The sequence below is a fragment of the Heterodontus francisci genome, chromosome 46 (genome assembly GCF_036365525.1).
Source record: "Heterodontus francisci isolate sHetFra1 chromosome 46, sHetFra1.hap1, whole genome shotgun sequence".
Taxonomy (NCBI): domain Eukaryota; kingdom Metazoa; phylum Chordata; class Chondrichthyes; order Heterodontiformes; family Heterodontidae; genus Heterodontus; species Heterodontus francisci.
The window spans coordinates 19,982,267-19,999,312 of NC_090416.1; the positions used below are offsets into that span (position 1 = coordinate 19,982,267).

Sequence of the window (17,046 nt, forward strand, 5' to 3'; positions counted from 1 at the left end):
TGTCCCCACCAGTACTGTACCCCAGTGTTATACAGTGACAGACCTGTCCCCACCAGTACTGTACCACAGTATTATACAGTGACAGACCTGTCCCCACCAGTACTGTACCCCAGTGTTATACAGTGACAGACCTGTCCCCACCAGTACTGTACCACAGTATTATACAGTGACAGACCTGTCCTCACCAGTACTGTACCACAGTATTATACAGTGACAGACCTGTCCCCACCAGTACTGTACCACAGTATTATACAGTGACAGACCTGTCCCCACCAGTACTGTACCAAAGTGTTATACAGTGACAGACCTGTCCCCACCAGTACTGTACCCCAGTGTTATACAGTGACAGACCTGTCCCCACCAGTACTGTACCACAGTATTATACAGTGACAGACCTGTCCCCACCAGTACTGTACCACAGTGTTATACAGTGATAGACCTGTCCCCACCAGTACTGTACCACAGTATTATACAGTGACAGACCTGTCCCCACCAGTACTGTACCCCAGTGTTATACAGTGACAGACCTGTCCCCACCAGTACTGTACCACAGTATTATACAGTGACAGACCTGTCCCCACCAGTACTGTACCCCAGTGTTATACAGTGACAGACCTGTCCCCACCAGTACTGTACCACAGTATTATACAGTGACAGACCTGTCCTCACCAGTACTGTACCACAGTATTATACAGTGACAGACCTGTCCCCACCAGTACTGTACCCCAGTGTTATACAGTGACAGACCTGTCCCCACCAGTACTGTACCCCAGTGTTATACAGTGACAGACCTGTCCCCACCAGTACTGTACCACAGTATTATACAGTGAAAGACCTGTCCTCACCAGTACTGTACCACAGTATTATACAGTGACAGACCTGTCCCCACCAGTACTGTACCCCAGTGTTATACAGTGACAGACCTGTCCCCACCAGTACTGTACCTCAGTGTTATACAGTGACAGACCTGTCCCCACCAGTACTGTACCTCAGTGTTATACACTGACAGACCTGTCCCCACCAGTACTGTACCACAGTATTATACAGTGACAGACCTGTCCCCACCAGTACTGTACCCCAGTGTTATACAGTGACAGACCTGTCCCCACCAGTACTGTCTCCCAGTGTTATACAGTGACAGACCTGTCCCCACCAGTACTGTACCCCAGCGTTATACACTGACAGACCTGTCCCCACCAGTACTGTACCTCAGCGTTATACACTGACAGACCTGTCCCCACCAGTACTGTACCCCAGCGTTATACACTGACAGACCTGTCCCCACCAGTACTGTACCCCAGTATTATACAGTGACAGACCTGTCCCCACCAGTACTGTACCTCAGCGTTATACACTGACAGACCTGTCCCCACCAGTACTGTACCTCAGCGTTATACACTGACAGACCTGTCCCCACCAGTACTGTACCCCAGCGTTATACAGTGACAGACCTGTCCCCACCAGTACTGTACGCCAGTGTTACACAGTGACAGACCTGTCCCCACATGTACTGTACCCCAGTGTTATACACTGACAGACCTGTCCCCACCAGTACTGTACCCCAGTATTATACAGTGACAGACCTGTCCCCACCAGTACTGTACCCCAGTGTTACACAGTGACAGACCTGTCCCCACCAGTACTGTCCCTCAGCGTTATACACTGACAGACCTGTCCCCACCAGTACTGTACCCCAGTGTTATACAGTGACAGACCTGTCTCCACCAGTACTGTACCCCAGTGTTATACAGTGACAGACCTGTCCCCACCAGTACTGTCTCCCAGTGTTATACAGTGACAGACCTGTCCCCACCAGTACTGTACCTCAGCGTTATACACTGACAGACCTGTCCCCACCAGTACTGTACCTCAGCGTTATACACTGACAGACCAGTCCCCACCAGTACTGTCTCCCAGTGTTATACAGTGACAGACCTGTCCCCACCAGTACTGTACCCCAGTGTTATACAGTGACAGACCTGTCCCCACCAGTACTGTCTCCCAGTGTTATACAGTGACAGACCTGTCCCCACCAGTACTGTACCCCAGCGTTATACACTGACAGACCTGTCCCCACCAGTACTGTACCCCAGTATTATACAGTGACAGACCTGTCCCCACCAGTACTGTACCTCAGCGTTATACACTGACAGACCTGTCCCCACCAGTACTGTACCTCAGCGTTATACACTGACAGACCTGTCCCCACCAGTACTGTACCACAGTATTATACAGTGACAGACCTGTCCCCACCAGTACTGTACCACAGTGTTATACAGTGATAGACCTGTCCCCACCAGTACTGTACCACAGTATTATACAGTGACAGACCTGTCCTCACCAGTACTGTACCACAGTATTATACAGTGACAGACCTGTCCCCACCAGTACTGTACCACAGTATTATACAGTGACAGTCCTGTCCCCACCAGTACTGTACCACAGTATTATACAGTGACAGACCTGTCCTCACCAGTACTGTACCACAGTATTATACAGTGACAGACCTGTCCCCACCAGTACTGTACCCCAGTGTTATACAGTGACAGACCTGTCCCCACCAGTACTGTACCACAGTATTATACAGTGACAGACCTGTCCCCACCAGTACTGTACCAGAGTGTTATACAGTGACAGACCTGTCCCCACCAGTACTGTACCACAGTATTATACAGTGACAGACCTGTCCCCACCAGTACTGTACCCCAGTGTTATACAGTGACAGTCCTGTCCCCACCAGTACTGTACCACAGTATTATACAGTGACAGACCTGTCCCCACCAGTACTGTACCACAGTGTTATACAGTGACAGACCTGTCCCCACCAGTACTGTACCACAGTATTATACAGTGACAGACCTGTCCCCACCAGTACTGTACCCCAGTGTTATACAGTGACAGTCCTGTCCCCACCAGTACTGTACCCCAGTGTTATACAGTGACAGACCTGTCCCCACCAGTACTGTACCCCAGTGTTATACAGTGACAGACCTGTCCCCACCAGTACTGTACCCCAGTCTTATACAGTGACAGTCCTGTCCCCACCAGTACTGTACCACAGTATTATGCAGTGACAGACCTGTCCCCACCAGTACTGTACCACAGTGTTATACAGTGACAGACCTGTCCCCACCAGTACTGTACCCCAGTGTTATACAGTGACAGACCTGTCTCCACCAGTACTGTACCCCAGTGTTATACAGTGACAGACCTGTCCCCACCAGTACTGTCTCCCAGTGTTATAAAGTGACAGACCTGTACCCACCAGTACTGTACCCCAGTGTTATACAGTGACAGACCTGTCCCCACCAGTACTGTACCCCAGCGTTATACACTGACAGACCTGTCCCCACCAGTACTGTACCTCAGCGTTATACACTGACAGACCTGTCCCCACCAGTACTGTACCTCAGCGTTATACACTGACAGACCTGTCCCCACCAGTACTGTCTCCCAGTGTTATACAGTGACAGACCTGTCCCCACCAGTACTGTACCCCAGTGTTATACAGTGACAGACCTGTCCCCACCAGTCCTGTCTCCCAGTGTTATACAGTGACAGACCTGTCCCCACCAGTACTGTACCCCAGCGTTATACACTGACAGACCTGTCCCCACCAGTACTGTACCTCAGCGTTATACACTGACAGACCTGTCCCCACCAGTACTGTACCTCAGCGTTATACACTGACAGACCTGTCCCCACCAGTACTGTACCACAGTGTTATACAGTGATAGACCTGTCCCCACCAGTACTGTACCACAGTGTTATACAGTGATAGACCTGTCCCCACCAGTACTGTACCACAGTATTATACAGTGACAGACCTGTCCCCACCAGTACTGTACCCCAGTGTTATACAGTGACAGACCTGTCCCCACCAGTACTGTACCCCAGTGTTATACAGTGACAGACCTGTCCCCACCAGTACTGTACCCCAGTGTTATACAGTGACAGACCTGTCCCCACCAGTACTGTACCACAGTATTATACAGTGACAGACCTGTCCTCACCAGTACTGTACCACAGTATTATACAGTGACAGACCTGTCCCCACCAGTACTGTACCCCAGTGTTATACAGTGACAGACCTGTCCCCACCAGTACTGTACCACAGTATTATACAGTGACAGACCTGTCCCCACCAGTACTGTACCACAGTATTATACAGTGACAGACCTGTCCTCACCAGTACTGTACCACAGTATTATACAGTGACAGACCTGTCCCCACCAGTACTGTACCACAGTATTATACAGTGACAGACCTGTCCTCACCAGTACTGTACCACAGTATTATACAGTGACAGACCTGTCCCCACCAGTACTGTACCCCAGTGTTATACAGTGACAGACCTGTCTCCACCAGTACTGTACCCCAGTGTTATACAGTGACAGACCTGTCCCCACCAGTACTGTCTCCCAGTGTTAGACAGTGACAGACCTGTCCCCACCAGTACTGTACCCCAGCGTTATACACTGACAGACCTGTCCCCACCAGTACTGTACCTCAGCGTTATACACTGACAGACCTGTCCCCACCAGTACTGTACCTCAGCGTTATACACTGACAGACCTGTCCCCACCAGTACTGTCTCCCAGTGTTATACAGTGACAGACCTGTCCCCACCAGTACTGTACCCCAGTGTTATACAGTGACAGACCTGTCCCCACCAGTACTGTCTCCCAGTGTTATACAGTGACAGACCTGTCCCCACCAGTACTGTACCCCAGCGTTATACACTGACAGACCTGTCCCCACCAGTACTGTACCTCAGCGTTATACACTGACAGACCTGTCCCCACCAGTACTGTACCCCAGTGTTATACAGTGACAGACCTGTCCCCACCAGTACTGTACCCCAGTGTTACACAGTGACAGACCTGTCCCCACCAGTACTGTACCCCAGTGTTATACACTGACAGACCTGTCCCCACCAGTACTGTACCCCAGTATTATACAGTGACAGACCTGTCCCCACCAGTACTGTACCCCAGTGTTACACAGTGACAGACCTGTCCCCACCAGTACTGTACCCCAGTGTTATACACTGACAGACCTGTCCCCACCAGTACTGTACCCCAGTATTATACAGTGACAGACCTGTCCCCACCAGTACTGTACCCCAGTGTTATACAGTGACAGACCTTTCCCCACCAGTACTGTACCACAGTGTTATACAGTGAAAGACCTGTCCCCACCAGTACTGTACCACAGTATTATACAGTGACAGACCTGTCCCCACCAGTACTGTACCCCAGTGTTATACAGTGACAGACCTGTCCCCACCAGTACTGTACCACAGTATTATACAGTGACAGACCTGTCCCCACCAGTACTGTACCCCAGTGTTATACAGTGACAGACCTGTCCCCACCAGTACTGTACCACAGTATTATACAGTGACAGACCTGTCCTCACCAGTACTGTACCACAGTATTATACAGTGACAGACCTGTCCCCACCAGTACTGTACCACAGTATTATACAGTGACAGACCTGTCCCCACCAGTACTGTACCCCAGTGTTACACAGTGACAGACCTGTCCCCACCAGTACTGTACCCCAGTGTTATACACTGACAGACCTGTCCCCACCAGTACTGTACCCCAGTATTATACAGTGACAGACCTGTCCCCACCAGTACTGTACCCCAGTGTTATACAGTGACAGACCTTTCCCCACCAGTACTGTACCACAGTGTTATACAGTGATAGACCTGTCCCCACCAGTACTGTACCACAGTATTATACAGTGACAGACCTGTCCCCACCAGTACTGTACCCCAGTGTTATACAGTGACAGACCTGTCCCCACCAGTACTGTACCACAGTATTATACAGTGACAGACCTGTCCCCACCAGTACTGTACCCCAGTGTTATACAGTGACAGACCTGTCCCCACCAGTACTGTACCACAGTATTATACAGTGACAGACCTGTCCTCACCAGTACTGTACCACAGTATTATACAGTGACAGACCTGTCCCCACCAGTACTGTACCCCAGTGTTATACAGTGACAGACCTGTCCCCACCAGTACTGTACCACAGTATTATACAGTGACAGACCTGTCCCCACCAGTACTGTACCCCAGTGTTATACAGTGACAGACCTGTCCCCACCAGTCCTGTACCACAGTATTATACAGTGACAGACCTGTCCTCACCAGTCCTGTACCACAGTATTATACAGTGACAGACCTGTCCCCACCAGTACTGTACCCCAGTGTTCTACAGTGACAGACCTGTCCCCACCAGTACTGTACCCCAGTGTTATACAGTGACAGACCTGTCCTCACCAGTACTGTACCCCAGTGTTATACAGTGACAGACCTGTCCCCACCAGTACTGTACCACAGTGTTATACAGTGACAGACCTGTCCCCACCAGTACTGTACCACAGTGTTATACAGTGACAGACCTGTCCCCACCAGTACTGTACCACAGTGTTATAGTGACAGACCTGTCCCCACCAGTACTGTATCCCAGTGTTATACACTGACAGACCTGTCCCCACCAGTACTGTACCACAGTGTTATACAGTGACAGACCTGTCCCCACCAGTACTGTACCACAGTGTTATACAGTGACAGACCTGTCCCCACTAGTACTGTACCACAGTGTTATACAGTGACAGACCTGTCCCCACCAGTACTGTACCCCAGTGTTATCCAGTGACAGACCTGTCCCCACCAGTACTGTACCACAGTGTTATACAGTGACAGACCTGTCCTCACCAGTACTGTACCACAGGATTATACAGTGACAGACCTGTCCCCACCAGTACTGTACCACAGTGTTATACAGTGACAGACCTGTCCTCACCAGTACTGTACCACAGTATTATACAGTGACAGACCTGTCCCCACCAGTACTGTACCACAGTGTTATACAGTGACAGACCTGTCCTCACCAGTACTGTACCACAGTATTATACAGTGACAGACCTGTCCCCACCAGTACTGTACCCCAGTGTTATACAGTGACAGACCTGTCCCCACCAGTACTGTCTCCCAGTGTTATACAGTGACAGACCTGTCCTCACCAGTACTGTACCCCAGTGTTATACAGTGACAGACCTGTCCCCACCAGTACTGTCTCCCAGTGTTATACAGTGACAGACCTGTCCTCACCAGTACTGTACCCCAGTGTTATACAGTGACAGACCTGTCCCCACCAGTACTGTCTCCCAGTGTTATACAGTGACAGACCTGTCCACACCAGTACTGTACCTCAGTGTTATACAGTGACAGACCTGTCCACACCAGTACTGTACCTCAGTGTTATACAGTGACAGACCTGTCCACACCAGTACTGTACCCCAGTGTTATACAGTGACAGACCTGTCCCCACCAGTACTGTACCTCAGTGTTATACAGTGACAGACCTGTCCACACCAGTACTGTACTCCAGTGTTATACAGTGACAGACCTGTCCCCACCAGTACTGTACCACAGTATTATACAGTGACAGACCTGTCCCCACCAGTACTGTACCCCAGTGTTATACAGTGACAGGCCTGTCCTCACCAGTACTGTACCACAGTGTTATACAGTGACAGACCTGTCCCCACCAGTACTGTACCCCAGTGTTATACAGTGACAGACCTGTCCCCACCAGTACTGTACCACAGTATTATACAGTGACAGACCTGTCCCCACCAGTACTGTACCACAGTGTTATACAGTGACAGACCTGTCCCCACCAGTACTGTACCCCAGTGTTATACAGTGACAGACCTGTCCTCACCAGTACTGTACCACAGTATTATACAGTGACAGACCTGTCCTCACCAGTACTGTACCCCAGTGTTATACAGTGACAGACCTGTCCTCACCAGTACTGTACCACAGTATTATACAGTGACAGACCTGTCCTCACCAGTACTGTACCCCAGTGTTATACAGTGACAGACCTGTCCCCACCAGTACTGTACCTCAGTGTTATACAGTGACAGACCTGTCCCCACCAGTACTGTACCCCAGTGTTATACAGTGACAGACCTGTCCTCACCAGTACTGTACCACAGTGTTATACAGTGACAGACCTGTCCCCACCAGTACTGTACCCCAGTGTTATACAGTGACAGACCTGTCCCCACCAGTACTGTACCACAGTATTATACAGTGACAGACCTGTCCCCACCAGTACTGTACCACAGTGTTATACAGTGACAGACCTATCCCCACCAGTACTGTACCCCAGTGTTATACAGTGACAGACCTGTCCTCACCAGTATTGTACCACAGTATTATACAGTGACAGACCTGTCCTCACCAGTACTGTACCACAGTATTATACAGTGACAGACCTGTCCCCACCAGTACTGTACCACAGTATTATACAGTGACAGACCTGTCCCCACCAGTACTGTACCACAGTATTATACAGTGACAGACCTGTCCCCACCAGTACTGTACCTCAGTGTTATACAGTGACAGACCTGTCCCCACCAGTACTGTACCACAGTATTATACAGTGACAGACCTGTCCTCACCAGTATTGTACCACAGTATTATACAGTGACAGACCTGTCCCCACCAGTACTGTACCACAGTATTATACAGTGACAGACCTGTCCCCACCAGTACTGTACCACAGTATTATACAGTGACAGACCTGTCCCCACCAGTACTGTACCACAGTATTATACAGTGACAGACCTGTCCCCACCAGTACTGTACCTCAGTGTTATACAGTGACAGACCTGTCCCCACCAGTACTGTACCTCAGTGTTATACAGTGACAGACCTGTCCCCACCAGTACTGTACCCCAGTGTTATACAGTGACAGACCTGTCCCACCAGTACTGTACCCCAGTGTTATACAGTGACAGACCTGTCCTCACCAGTACTGTACCCCAGTGTTATACAGTGACAGACCTGTCCCCACCAGTACTGTACCGCAGTGTTATACAGTGACAGACCTGTCCCCACCAGTACTGTACCCCAGTGTTATACAGTGACAGACCTGTCCCCACCAGTACTGTACCCCAGTGTTATACAGTGACAGACCTGTCCCCACCAGTACTGTACCACAGTGTTATACAGTGACAGACCTGTCCCCACCAGTACTGTACCCCAGTGTTATACAGTGACAGACCTGTCCCCACCAGTACTGTACCCCAGTGTTATACAGTGACAGACCTGTCCCCACCAGTACTGTACCCAGTGTTATACAGTGACAGACCTGTCCCCACCAGTACTGTACCCCAGTGTTATACAGTGACAGATCTGTCCCCACCAGTACTGTACCCCAGTATTATACAGTGACAGACCTGTCCCCACCAGTACTGTACCACAGTGTTATACAGTGACAGACCTGTCCCCACCAGTACTGTACCCCAGTGTTATACAGACAGACCTGTCCCCACCAGTACTGTACCCCAGTGTTATACAGTGACAGACCTGTCCCCACCAGTACTGTACCACAGTATTATACAGTGACAGACCTGTCCCCACCAGTACTGTACCACAGTATTATACAGTGACAGACCTGTCCCCACCAGTACTGTACCCCAGTGTTATACAGTGACAGACCTGCCCCCACCAGTACTGTACCACAGTGTTATACAGTGACAGACCTGTCCCCACCAGTACTGTACCACAGTGTTATACAGTGACAGACCTGTCCCCACCAGTACTGTACCACAGTGTTATACAGTGACAGACCTGTCCCCACCAGTACTGTATCCCAGTGTTATACACTGACAGACCTGTCCCCACCAGTACTGTACCACAGTGTTATACAGTGACAGACCTGCCCCCACCAGTACTGTACCACAGTGTTATACAGTGACAGACCTGCCCCCACCAGTACTGTACCACAGTGTTATACAGTGACAGACCTGTCCCCACCAGTACTGTACCCCAGTGTTATACAGACAGACCTGTCCCCACCAGTACTGTACCCCAGTGTTATACAGTGACAGACCTGTCCCCACCAGTACTGTACCACAGTATTATACAGTGACAGACCTGTCCCCACCAGTACTGTACCACAGTATTATACAGTGACAGACCTGTCCCCACCAGTACTGTACCACAGTGTTATACAGTGACAGACCTGTCCCCACCAGTACTGTACCACAGTATTATACAGTGACAGACCTGTCCCCACCAGTACTGTACCACAGTATTATACAGTGACAGACCTGTCCCCACCAGTACTGTACCACAGTATTATACAGTGACAGACCTGTCCCCACCAGTACTGTACCCCAGTGTTATACAGTGACAGACCTGTCCCCACCAGTACTGTACCACAGTATTATACAGTGACAGACCTGTCCCCACCAGTACTGTACCACAGTATTATACAGTGACAGACCTGTCCCCACCAGTACTGTACCACAGTGTTATACAGTGACAGACCTATCCTCACCAGTACTGTACCACAGTATTATACAGTGACAGACCTGTCCCCACCAGTACTGTACCACAGTGTTATACAGTGACAGACCTGTCCTCACCAGTACTGTACCCCAGTGTTATACAGTGACAGACCTGTCCCCACCAGTACTGTACCCCAGTGTTATACACTGACAGACCTGTCCCCACCAGTACTGTACCACAGTATTATACAGTGACAGACCTGTCCCCACCAGTACTGTACCCCAGTGTTATACAGTGACAGACCTGTCCCCACCAGTACTGTACCACAGTATTATACAGTGACAGACCTGTCCCCACCAGTACTGTACCCCAGTGTTATACAGTGACAGACCTGTCCCCACCAGTACTGTCTCCCAGTGTTATACAGTGACAGACCTGTCCTCACCAGTACTGTACCCCAGTGTTATACAGTGACAGACCTGTCCCCACCAGTACTGTCTCCCAGTGTTATACAGTGACAGACCTGTCCTCACCAGTACTGTACCCCAGTGTTATACAGTGACAGACCTGTCCCCACCAGTACTGTACCACAGTGTTATACAGTGACAGACCTGTCCCCACCAGTACTGTACCACAGTGTTATACAGTGACAGACCTGTCCCCACCAGTACTGTACCACAGTGTTATACAGTGACAGACCTGTCCCCACCAGTACTGTATCCCAGTGTTATACACTGACAGACCTGTCCCCACCAGTACTGTACCACAGTGTTATACAGTGACAGACCTGTCCCCACCAGTACTGTACCACAGTGTTATACAGTGACAGACCTGTCCCCACTAGTACTGTACCACAGTGTTATACAGTGACAGACCTGTCCCCACCAGTACTGTACCCCAGTGTTATCCAGTGACAGACCTGTCCCCACCAGTACTGTACCACAGTGTTATACAGTGACAGACCTGTCCTCACCAGTACTGTACCACAGTATTATACAGTGACAGACCTGTCCCCACCAGTACTGTACCACAGTGTTATACAGTGACAGACCTGTCCTCACCAGTACTGTACCACAGTATTATACAGTGACAGACCTGTCCCCACCAGTACTGTACCACAGTGTTATACAGTGACAGACCTGTCCTCACCAGTACTGTACCACAGTATTATACAGTGACAGACCTGTCCCCACCAGTACTGTACCCCAGTGTTATACAGTGACAGACCTGTCCCCACCAGTACTGTCTCCCAGTGTTATACAGTGACAGACCTGTCCTCACCAGTACTGTACCCCAGTGTTATACAGTGACAGACCTGTCCCCACCAGTACTGTCTCCCAGTGTTATACAGTGACAGACCTGTCCTCACCAGTACTGTACCCCAGTGTTATACAGTGACAGACCTGTCCCCACCAGTACTGTCTCCCAGTGTTATACAGTGACAGACCTGTCCACACCAGTACTGTACCTCAGTGTTATACAGTGACAGACCTGTCCCCACCAGTACTGTCTCCCAGTGTTATACAGTGACAGACCTGTCCACACCAGTACTGTACCACAGTATTATACAGTGACAGACCTGTCCCCACCAGTACTGTACCCCAGTGTTATACAGTGACAGACCTGTCCCCACCAGTACTGTCTCCCAGTGTTATACAGTGACAGACCTGTCCTCACCAGTACTGTACCCCAGTGTTATACAGTGACAGACCTGTCCCCACCAGTACTGTACCCCAGTGTTATACAGTGACAGACCTGTCCACACCAGTACTGTACCCCAGTGTTATACAGTGACAGACCTGTCCCCACCAGTACTGTACCCCAGTGTTATACAGTGACAGACCTGTCCACACCAGTACTGTACCCCAGTGTTATACAGTGACAGACCTGTCCCCACCAGTACTGTACCCCAGTGTTATACAGTGACAGACCTGTCCCCACCAGTACTGTACCCCAGTGTTATACAGTGACAGACCTGTCCCCACCAGTACTGTACCCCAGTGTTATACAGTGACAGACCTGTCCCCACCAGTACTGTACCCCAGTGTTATACAGTGACAGACCTGTCCCCACCAGTACTGTACCCCAGTGTTATACAGTGACAGACCTGTCCCCACCAGTACTGTACCCCAGTGTTATACAGTGACAGACCTGTCCCCACCAGTACTGTACCCCAGTGTTATACAGTGACAGACCTGTCCCCACCAGTACTGTACCCCAGTGTTATACAGTGACAGACCTGTCCCCACCAGTACTGTACCTCAGTGTTATACAGTGACAGACCTGTCCCCACCAGTACTGTACCCCAGTGTTATACAGTGACAGACCTGTCCCCACCAGTACTGTACCTCAGTGTTATACAGTGACAGACCTGTCCCCACCAGTACTGTACCCCAGTGTTATACAGTGACAGACCTGTCCCCACCAGTACTGTACCCCAGTGTTATACAGTGACAGACCTGTCCCCACCAGTACTGTACCACAGTGTTATACAGTGACAGACCTGTCCCCACCAGTACTGTACCCCAGTGTTATACAGTGACAGACCTGTCCCCACCAGTACTGTACCACAGTGTTATACAGTGACAGACCTGTCCCCACCAGTACTGTACCCCAGTGTTATACAGTGACAGACCTGTCCCCACCAGTACTGTACCCCAGTGTTATACACTGACGGACCTGTCCCCACCAGTACTGTACCCCAGTGTTATACAGTGACAGACCTGTCCCCACCAGTACTGTACCTCAGTGTTATACAGTGACAGACCTGTCCCCACCAGTACTGTACCACAGTGTTATACACTGACGGACCTGTCCCCACCAGTACTGTACCCCAGTGTTATACAGTGACAGACCTGTCCCCACCAGTACTGTACCACAGTGTTATACAGTGACAGACCTGTCCCCACCAGTACTGTACCACAGTGTTATACAGTGACAGACCTGTCCCCACCAGTACTGTACCCCAGTGTTATACAGTGACAGACCTGTCCCCACCAGTACTGTACCCCAGTGTTATACACTGACGGACCTGTCCCCACCAGTACTGTACCCCAGTGTTATACACTGACAGACCTGTCCCCACCAGTACTGTACCACAGTGTTATACAGTGACAGACCTGTCCCCACCAGTACTGTACCCCAGTGTTATACAGTGACAGACCTGTCCCCACCAGTACTGTACCCCAGTGTTATACACTGACAGACCTGTCCCCACCAGTACTGTACCACAGTGTTATACAGTGACAGACCTGTCCCCACCAGTACTGTACCCCAGTGTTATACAGTGACAGACCAGTCCCCACCAGTACTGTACCCCAGTGTTATACAGTGACAGACCTGTCCCCACCAGTACTGTACCACAGTGTTATACAGTGACAGATCTGTCCCCACCAGTACTGTATCCCAGTGTTATACAGTGACAGACCAGTCCCCACCAGTACTGTACCCCAGTGTTATACAGTGACAGACCTGTCCCCACCAGTACTGTACCACAGTATTATACAGTGACAGACCTGTCCCCACCAGTACTGTACCCCAGTGTTATACAGTGACAGACCTGTCCCCACCAGTACTGTACCACAGTGTTATACAGTGACAGACCTGTCCCCACCAGTACTGTATCCCAGTGTTATACAGTGACAGACCAGTCCCCACCAGTACTGTACCCCAGTGTTATACAGTGACAGACCTGTCCCCACCAGTACTGTACCACAGTATTATACAGTGACAGACCTGTCCCCACCAGTACTGTACCCCAGTGTTATACAGTGACAGACCAGTCCCCACCAGTACTGTACCCCAGTGTTATACAGTGACAGACCTGTCCCCACCAGTACTGTACCCCAGTGTTATACACTGACAGACCTGTCCCCACCAGTACTGTACCCCAGTGTTATACAGTGACAGACCAGTCCCCACCAGTACTGTACCACAGTGTTATACAGTGACAGACCTGTCCCCACCAGTACTGTACCCCAGTGTTATACAGTGACAGACCAGTCCCCACCAGTACTGTACCACAGTGTTATACAGTGACAGACCTGTCCCCACCAGTACTGTACCCCAGTGTTATACACTGACAGACCTGTCCCCACCAGTACTGTACCCCAGTGTTATACAGTGACAGACCAGTCCCCACCAGTACTGTACCCCAGTGTTATACACTGACAGACCTGTCCCCACCAGTACTGTACCACAGTGTTATACAGTGACAGACCTGTCCCCACCAGTACTGTACCCCAGTGTTATACACTGACAGACCTGTCCCCACCAGTACTGTACCCCAGTGTTATACAGTGACAGACCAGTCCCCACCAGTACTGTACCCCAGTGTTATACACTGACAGACCTGTCCCCACCAGTACTGTACCACAGTGTTATACAGTGACAGACCTGTCCCCACCAGTACTGTACTCCAGTGTTATACACTGACAGACCTGTCCCCACCAGTACTGTACCCCAGTGTTATACAGTGACTGACCTGTCCCCACCAGTACTGTACCCCAGTGTTATACACTGACAGACCTGTCCCCACCAGTACTGTACCCCAGTGTTATACAGTGACAGACCAGTCCCCACCAGTACTGTACCCCAGTGTTATACAGTGACTGACCTGTCCCCACCAGTACTGTACCCCAGTATTATACAGTGACAGACCTGTCCCCACCAGTACTGTACCCCAGTGTTATACAGTGACAGACCAGTCCCCACCAGTACTGTACCCCAGTGTTATACAGTGACTGACCTGTCCCCACCAGTACTGTACCCCAGTGTTATACACTGACAGACCTGTCCCCACCAGTACTGTACCCCAGTGTTATACAGTGACAGACCAGTCCCCACCAGTACTGTACCCCAGTGTTATACAGTGACAGACCTGTCCCCACCAGTACTGTACCTCAGTGTTATACAGTGACAGATTGATCTGATCTTCCTGATACCAGCTCCAGTATTCAGGTTTGCTGTTGAATTCAGTGAGGGGCGGATTGGAGCCTCAGAACAGGCCGAGTGTGAGGAGAGGCCCCGGGTTGGGAGTGCCTGGGCGGCCCCGATCCTGAGAGCTAGGCCCCGGCTTTGCCAGCACCGGCCCAGGGGCCGGCTGTCCCTCAGCCGCTTACCCGCGAGTTGTTGATCTCCATCATCACCTCCTCGAAGGCCGCCGTCTCCTCCGCCTGTTTCTGGTTGTGGAGGGCGATCTTCTCGCTGAATTTCCGCGGGTTGTTGCCGGCCGCCATGTTGATGGCGATTTTTTTTCCCCTTGAGGGAAGCGGCGCAGGCGGGGAGGCGAAGCTGCGAGTGGCCCAATTATTCGCGTCAAAACAAGGGGCAGGTCGGCGGGCGGGCGGGCAAGACAAATAACACAGGAAGTACCCTCCCGCTCGCGCAGGGCACCGCGGGAGCTGTAGTGTTTCCCGCCTTCTGGCTCGCTTGCTGTCACCTCTTCTGGACTACAACTCCCAGTCCTCCCCGGGGCGGTCACGCCTCCTCCCTGAATTCACTCGCCGCACAGGAAGTGGGCGGTTGCTACCATCACCCCGGATGCATTCTGGATGTTGTAGTTCAGCCCCTGCCCTGCTGTCTGGTTCAGATTGGGAGAGAAGGGGCTGGAAAACTGCAATCGCTCAAATGCTTTACAAGTTATTTAAAATACAATTTTAATGCTTTGCTGTTACTTATAAATGCAGCATGCGGGTTCCTGTCGTTTGACCTGAGAAAGTGTGTCAACCCCTGGCAGCATATCATCATTGCTCAATGTTTAATGTGAGAGTGAGACCAGCCTGTGTCAAGGACTGAATTCCTAATAATGTCTAACCAGAGAGGGCAGGGCAGGGCAGATGCACACTCTAAATGAAGCTGGTGACTACTGCACAGAACACCACTCAGCATTGTATCTGAAGCCTTGTCAAATGTTTTTGTTGAAGGGTCACTGACCTGAAACATTAACTCTGCTTCTCTCTCCACAGCTGCTACCAGACCTGCTGAGTATTTCCAGCACTGTGTGTTTTATTTTTAATTTTAGATTTCTAACATCTGCAGTATTTTGCTTTCATCTCACGCCTGGGTATCCGTAATCCTATAAACACCCAGCCCGACCCTTCTGTTAGATCCCAACCTGTAACTCACCCCCCAGGTGTGTTACTCTGTGTGTTAACTATTAATGTTCAATATTGTTGGATTTCAAATTTCTTACTTTACAATTGGAGAGCACAATCCATGTATCTACTTATAGCGAGAAATGTATTTTGTTTGACAATCTCTGTATGCTATGGTGAGACATGCTGACGAATGGATACTCTATGCTGGTAACATTGTGTTGAATACATTCGATGCTCTGTATCTTTTCGTAAACCGCAACACATCTGACACCTCGATACAAAGCACTTCCGGAGGGCGAGAACTTTGTGTCAGTGTTTAGTTTAATTTAGAGATACAGCACTGAAACAGGCCCTTCGGCCCACCGAGTCTGTGCCGACCATCAACCACCCATTTCTACTAATCCTACCCTAATTCCATATTCCTACCACATCACCACCTGTCGCTATATTTCCCTACCACCTACCTATACTAGGGGCAATTTATAATAGTCAATTAACCCATCACCCTGCAAGTCTTTTGGCTTGTGGGAGGAAACCGGAGCACCCGGAGGAAACCCACGCAGACACAGGGAGAACTTGCAAACTCCACACAGGCAGTACCCAGAATTGAAC

At 50.4% G+C, this 17,046-nt stretch overlaps 1 protein-coding gene across 5 annotated transcripts in view; it reads right to left on the minus strand.

Moving 5' to 3' along the window:
* LOC137356811 (CREB-regulated transcription coactivator 2-like) overlaps positions 1 to 15,603 on the minus strand; it is a 174,773-nt gene extending 159,170 nt beyond the window's left edge. For all 5 annotated transcript variants that reach the window (XR_010971111.1, XR_010971110.1, XM_068022603.1 and 2 more), the window contains exon 1: positions 15,457 to 15,603. Coding sequence is in view for 3 of the 5 variants with exons in the window: in XM_068022603.1 (XP_067878704.1) it covers positions 15,457 to 15,573 (117 nt within the window). In the remaining 2 variants the exon portion in view is untranslated. The remainder of the gene's footprint in view (positions 1 to 15,456) is intronic.
* Positions 15,604 to 17,046: the final 1,443 nt, after the last annotated feature.